Source organism: Nanorana parkeri, unplaced genomic scaffold (assembly GCF_000935625.1).
Source record: "Nanorana parkeri isolate BGI_ZX_2015 unplaced genomic scaffold, ASM93562v1 scaffold644, whole genome shotgun sequence".
Classification (NCBI taxonomy): Eukaryota; Metazoa; Chordata; class Amphibia; order Anura; family Dicroglossidae; genus Nanorana; species Nanorana parkeri.
Window position 1 is genome coordinate 45443 of NW_017306912.1, and position 7340 is coordinate 52782.

A 7340-nucleotide genomic window follows, 5' to 3' on the forward strand; every position below is an offset into this window, starting at 1 on the left:
CCCCCCCCCCCCATGTGCCATGTGACTCCAGAACATCCTGTGTCACCTACTGAACCCTGTGCACCCCGTGATTCCAGTACTTCCCAGGGCATCCTGTGTTTAGTGATCCCCGTGCACCCCAGAGCATCCTGTGTTATCTAGTAACCCCTGTGATCCCCAATGCACCCCAGAGCATCTTGTGTCATCTGGTAACCCCTGTGCTCCCCGTGTCTGCAGTGCACCCTGTGTCATCTGGTAACCCTGTGCTCCCCGTGTCTGCAGTGCACCCGTCTGCAGTGCACCCCAGAGCATCTTGTGTCATCTGGTAACTTCTGTGCTCCACGTGTCTGCAGTGCACCCCAGAGCATCCTGTGTCACCCAGTTAACCATGTGCGCCCCGTGATTCCATTACTTCCCAGGGCATCCTGTGTTTAGTAAACACTGTGCACCCCAGAGCGTCCTGTGTCGCCTAGTAACTTCTGTGCACCCCGTCTCTCCAGTGCACCCCAGACCATTCTGTGTCATCTAGTATCCCCTGTGCGCCCCGTGTCTCCAGTGCACCCCAGACCATCCAGTGACCCCCCCCATGTGCCCCGTGACTGCAGTGTCCTGAGAATAAGGGTTAGGGATTGGAAAGAGCTGTGTGAAGGACACAGAGAAAACAAGGGAACTAGGGCGGGTAATGATTAAAATTTTCGTGTTCGATTAATCTAAATTTATTTTAATCGATTAATTTCTATTAATTATAACGCACATGCAGATCCAACTACATTGGCCTATACACATACAGCACAGCAATGAAGTCATAAAATGAACTAGGATCACACTAATCCAGCACGTTATTCATCTCACGTGCCCCACTCAATATGGCCGCCGCTTGAGTGGGGCAACTCAGAATAATAACGGGCTGGATTAGTGTGATCCTAGTTCATTGTATTACCTCATTGCTGTGCTGTATGTGTATAGGCCAATGCCTTGGCTGGCGCTCGTGCAGAAAGTTTCTTGGACAAACTCACCGGCCCAAGTGGCTCCGTCGGCTAATGAAGGGGGGAGGAGTCTGATGACGTCACGGACATCGACGTAACCAGACTCCTCCCCCCCCCCCTTCGTTAGCCGTCACGGACATCGTCACTGGACTCCTCCCCCCTTCCCTTCGTTAGCCGACGGAGCCACTTGGGGAAGGAGTCCGGTGATGTCCATGACGTCACCAGATCGCCAACGGGACTCCCGGAGGCCGGCGGAGAGGTGAGTGTTTTTCATTAGCAATCAAAATAATTTTAATCGATCAAAAAGTTTAAAGATTAATCGAGAAATGAATCTTTAATTTGCACAGCCCTAAAGGGAACTCTTTGGGGCAGAGGTGGGCAAACTCCGGCCCTCCAGCTGTGGTGAAATTTCAAATCCCATCATGCATCGGTCTCTGGCAGTCATGCGGCGGTGAGAATCTTGCAGTTCCTCATGTGATTTGTAGTTCCTTTTACAGCTGGATGGCCCCGGGCTTGCCCACCCCTGCCCTTAGGGGATTGTGAATTCGGACATTGACGTGTGGCCAGGCTACGGGCATTCAAGTATTTACATATTTCTAACCAGCAGTCAATGAGCTCTAACACCAGTGCCCACTGCCCTTTGTAGCTGCTCGTACTGATGGGCAATCCATCCTCACATTTCACAGCAGAAGAATTGAAGTTGTCCACGTCAATCTCTCAGCAGCTCAACTCACCTGGAAAAGGTTCCTCTAAAAATGTCATTCTCATACTGATGAGGGAGGAACGAGAGAAGAAGAAACATATGCAGATTAAACTTCACCATTAAAACTGACCGGCGTTCCCATAATATTGCGCAACATAAACATTTTCAACTACCACCATTTTATTCTATAGGGTCTTGGCATTCAGAAAATAATGTTGGGGGGTTTTACGTCATTTTTAGGCCTAAAATGTGGAATATAACATGGGTGCAAAAAATGAAAAAAGGGCCTCAGTCATGAAGGGGTTAAGATGCTACACCAGCCTTGGTTAGTTTTGGTTCTTGGTGCCCATGAATACTGATGGGGGTTTAAGTCTTGTCTGGTTACAATGATGTCTAAGTGATACGTTCTCATATCGGGTGAGAAGTCTTCTGCTGTCTAATAATCTTGTTGTTTGTATTGTACTCACCAGGGGTCTGTGACGTTCCATGACGTGGCGGCCTGTTTCACTACCGAGGAGTGGGCGGAGCTGGAGGACTGGCAGAAGAAGCTGTACAAGAACGTGATGCAGGAGATCCATTCTGCACTGGAGGCCATGGGTACGGGGACGTTGGTTTCGGGGTTCTAACTTGACTCTCGTGTGAAATGTCTTTTCTACCTCCAGTGGGCACTTCATGTGTTCATAGTGGCACCTTTGTGAACAGCAAGTGGGGAGTTAGTTTTACCCCTTGCTGACCGCGGTGTTACACCCCCTTCCTGGCCAGGCCATTTTTCAGTGTTCAGCGCTGCGGTACGGTTTATTCCGTCATGCAGCGCTGTACTGACATTAATTTTATACCATTTTTTAGGGACATATAGAGCTTTATTTTGCTGGTATTTAATCACCACTGCTGGTTTTTATTTTTACTGTATAATGAAAAAAAGTACGGAATATTTTGAAAAAATACCTGTTCTCCCTACGTTATGTTATAAAACATTTATCATTACCCAATTTTTAGGTAAAATATAAAAGACGCGGTCACGTCGGGTAAATAGACACCAAATATGTCAAGCTTTAAAATTGTGCGCGGCCGCTAAATCGCAAAAAACTACCATGCTCAATATTGACCATAGGTGACGCTTTGAAAGCTTTTACCGTTCATCAGTTCAGTGTTATCAGTGATTGATGGAATTATTGCGCTCGCTCCGACGTTCGCAGCGATATGTAACATGTGCGGCGCAATGGATTTAATCGTCGTTTTCGCACGTAGGCGGACTTGACGCATGTGGGGGCGGGGGACTTTAATTTTTTTTTTATTGCTTTGATATGCGATTTTTAATTTTGTTTGTAACTTTCCTTTTTTTTTAAACCTTTTTTTTTTCACTTAACTCTATTGCTATTACATAGGGAGCAAACAAGCTCCCTATGTGATAGCCAATTTGTAGTAACAGGTCCTCTTTATGGAGACATCAGGGGTCTTTAAGACCCCTAATGTCACCTAGGGACCCCCAGAGAAGCTGATGAAGCAGAGACCTGCTTCACCAGCTTCTCTCCGGTTTCTGTACCGGAGAGTGACACTGAATACAGGAAGTGATGTAATACACATCACTTCCTGCATTCCAAAGAGGAGGAGGAGATCAAACGGAGCTCATGTATTGACCTCCGTTTGATCTCTGGCCGCAGAGCAGCTGTGCTGGTCCCAGGCTCTCACCAGGCACAGCGGAGCTCGGGATCGCCAGCAGAGGCTGCGACGGAGAGGGGCCGCACGCATATTACAAGAGATCGGGCGTCTCTACATTGGGAAGAATGTCCCTTACATTGGTGGTCAGTGGGAAGAATGCTCCTTACATTGGTGGTCAGTTGGAAGAATGCTCCTTACATTGGGGGTCAGTGGGAAGAATGCTCCTTACATTGGTGGTCAGTGGGAAGAATGCTCCTTACATTGGTGGTCAGTGGGAAGAATGCTCCTTACAGACATATAAAATGACCATTGATGTTCTGTTGCTGGCTGTGATGAGTGGTGCTGGACCTGAGCATGTGTCGGCATCATCGGGTCAGTCAGTCACAGCTCAAGAAACCCTACAAGCCTCTGAAGGAACCCTGCTTGAGAATTGGCTGATCTAGTGAATTAATCAGCTGACAGGTGACATGGAAAGGTTCAGACGCCTCCCTGTAATCCTCACTGTTGTCTTCCTCGATGACTTGTTATGCTGAGGAGTTGCCTCACAGAAATTGTTTGTCTTGTTTTCAGGTTACAAAATTTTGAACGCGGACGTCCTTCTGAAGATTAAGGACGGCGAATGTGATAAGAAGAGCCCGGCTCATGAGAAGAAGGACTCCGCTACAGGTGAGGATTTCCTCTGCTGGCAGTTCACAGACTTCCTATCCGGCCTCGGGGTCAACATTGTGGTCTTCGCACGGTGCTGACAATATATGTTTCCATTGTCCAACAACAAGCCGTCTTTATATAATGCCGTGTTATGAGACGCAGGTTTAGTCATTCTCGTCTTGTCTTTTCAGCCTCCGGCAGAGGTGTCAGCCCTGACATATTACTTCGGATAAATCAGGACGCGGTGCCGGATTGGCGGGAAATGGAGGAAGCAGAGAAAGAGGACGAGCTGGACACCTCCAACAGTGAGTGACCGCGTTCAGTGAGCAGGCTCCACCCATTGCATGCTAAACAGCTAGAATAGGGGAGTCCCCCTCCCTGCCGGGCAATTGTATTCTGACACTGGCAGCCGTGCCGCTGTCGGAATACCTTACCAGTGATGGAAGATGATTGGTCACAATTACTGCTCGCCCTAGAATTTTCAGACCGACTCCTTTGACAAAAAATGGGAGAGGGATCCCAAGGAGGTCACACACTGCTCGGAATTCGCTCAGTTTAAGGGCCGGTTCATACCACAAACCCCACATTCCAGTGCGTTCGGCCCCTGAAACGCAATTCAGGGGCGGGAGGTGGCACTGCAGCCACGCCCAAATCCCCCCGCCCGCAGTGCAACACCCCCTCCCGCCCCTGAACGCAGGGAGCAAGCTGTCTTGCACTTCAGTGGCTCAACGCACTGGAACGCGGGGTTTGTGGTGTGAACGGTTCCTAAAGGAGAATTATGGGAAGAGTGAAATACATTCATCCCGATAATTAAGGCCAATGTGTGACACTGCAGCTGTCATACGTCGGATCTATTGATCGAGGACTGAGCGATCACGTACTGCTGATTACTCCGTTCCCGATCATCTCCCTGCAGAGAGAGTTGGCTGTCAGTCACCGCTCCCCGTAGGGATCGCCCCCTCTCCAATCCTCCAGCGCTGAGTGGAGGAAGGGACAGGGGCCATTATTCTCTTTTTTAATATAGAAGTGTTTTTGCGGCGGCTGTAAAGCCAATCGGTTCCTTCTATATGCTGACATGATGACAGACGCACTCTTGCGGTATTCCTTCCCAGAAGAGAAGAGGCTGTTACAGATACAGTGGTCATGTGGCCCCATAGTGTACTGCAGATGAATCCCCCTGCCACCGTGCTATAGGGGAGCATACCAAGAACGTACTTCCCTCGGGGGGCGAGTGGACATAATGGGGCAGCACTGGGGTCCTGTGCTGTAATCCCAGCCAGGACACTGTATGGAGTTTGCAGATTCTCCCTCTGGTTTCCTCCCACACACCAAAGACATGGTGGTAGAATAAGAGGCTCTGCTCTAAATTGGCCTTAGTATGTGTGTGAGATAGGGACCTTAGTATGTGTGTGAGATAGGGACCTTAGTATGTGTGTGAGATAGGGACCTTAGTATGTGTGTGAGATAGGGACCTTAGTATGTGTGTGAGATAGGGACCTTAGTATGTGTGTGAGATAGGGACCTTAGTATGTGTGTGAGATAGGGACCTTAGTATGTGTGTGAGATAGGGACCTTAGTATGTGTGTGAGATAGGGACCTTAGTATGTGTGTGAGATAGGGACCTTAGTATGTGTGTGAGATAGGGACCTTAGTATGTGTGTGAGATAGGGACCTTAGTATGTGTGTGAGATAGGGACCTTAGTATGTGTGTGAGATAGGGACCTTAGTATGTGTGTGAGATAGGGACCTTAGTATGTGTGTGAGATAGGGACCTTAGTATGTGTGTGAGATAGGGACCTTAGTATGTGTGTGAGATAGGGACCTTAGTATGTGTGTGAGATAGGGACCTTAGTATGTGTGTGAGATAGGGACCTTAGTATGTGTGTGAGATAGGGACCTTAGTATGTGTGTGAGATAGGGACCTTAGTATGTGTGTGAGATAGGGACCTTAGTATGTGTGTGAGATAGGGACCTTAGTATGTGTGTGAGATAGGGACCTTAGTATGTGTGTGAGATAGGGACCTTAGTATGTGTGTGAGATAGGGACCTTAGTATGTGTGTGAGATAGGGACCTTAGTATGTGTGTGAGATAGGGACCTTAGTATGTGTGTGAGATAGGGACCTTAGTATGTGTGTGAGATAGGGACCTTAGTATGTGTGTGAGATAGGGACCTTAGTATGTATGTGAGATAGGGACCTTAGTATGTATGTGAGATAGGGACCTTAGTATGTGTGTGAGATAGGGACCTTAGTATGTGTGTGAGATAGGGACCTTAGTATGTGTGTGAGATAGGGACCTTAGTATGTGTGTGAGATAGGGACCTTAGCTTGCAAGTGTAGATCGATGGCGCTGTATAAATGCCTGTAACAAATATTTTGGGTCTTGGTGATGATAATCTCGTCTGTATCCTCATGTCTGTTCTTGTACATTTCCTGCAGGCATCCCCGTGTTTGATCCGGATCTTTCCATGTGGATCTTTAAGGAAAGTCCAGACATCAGTCTTCCAGAAGACGGGAGAGACCAACTACTGCACGCTGATACAGGTCCGTGTCCAGGTAGCGGGGGAGGTGGTTGTTGGGGGTTTTGTTAACAATTGCAGAGATGACACAATACCGAATGATCTTGTCATGTTATAAGCACTGAATGGAGCTCGGAGCAGCATTTTCTACAAGGAAGGCAATTATTCAGCCCGCCAGGGGGTTGGGTCTTCTCTCTGGGATGAGCGGAGCTTTATCTTAGCTAGGTTCAAAGTTGAGGACCAATGTACAGCTCTGGGTGTAGAATCCAAGAGGACAGCACAGGGAATCGGGGATTAAGCTGAAGATTTAAGAGGTGCTTGCAACACATCCGTAGTGCTATCGATAATACGAAATCACCGGCACTCCATACAGCGTACAGACCTTGGATGGAAGGTTGGTGCTTGAAGTGACAACACGGATGGCTCTGTGTCAGGTACCGTCCATAATAGAAGTCACCAGCACTCGATGATATGTGCAAGAAGTAAAGCACTTTTTATTCAATCGTCACATGGGTCAAACAGCCAAAGTTTCGGGGCCACGCAGGGTCCCTTCTTCTGGGCAACATAGTGACTCGCTATGTCGCCCAGAGGAAGGACCCTGCGTGGCCCCGAAACTTTGGCTGTTTGACGCATGTGGCCATTTAATAAAAAGTGCTTTACTTCTTGCACATATCATCGAGTGCTGGTGACTTCTATTATGGACACCCGTAGTGCTGGTACTTTAGAAATGGTTCAGGCCAATTCAGGTTCAGTTTAGTCCATCCAAAAATGGATTCTGGTGCACTGAGAATTAATTTCTTTGTCTTTTTGGCACTGCATTGTTAAGAACTCCGCCCCCCCCTCCCC

The 7340-nt window shown here is 48.1% G+C and overlaps 1 protein-coding gene across 1 annotated transcript in view; it reads left to right on the forward strand.

Annotated features, from left to right (window-relative positions):
• Positions 1–7340, forward strand: part of LOC108792443 — a 13273-nt gene that overhangs the window by 3910 nt on the left and 2023 nt on the right. The window contains exons 3-6 of the mRNA XM_018563230.1: positions 2139–2265; positions 3898–3993; positions 4167–4280; positions 6415–6519. Of these exons, the coding sequence (XP_018418732.1) occupies positions 2139–2265; positions 3898–3993; positions 4167–4280; positions 6415–6519 (442 nt within the window). The remainder of the gene's footprint in view (positions 1–2138; positions 2266–3897; positions 3994–4166; positions 4281–6414; positions 6520–7340) is intronic.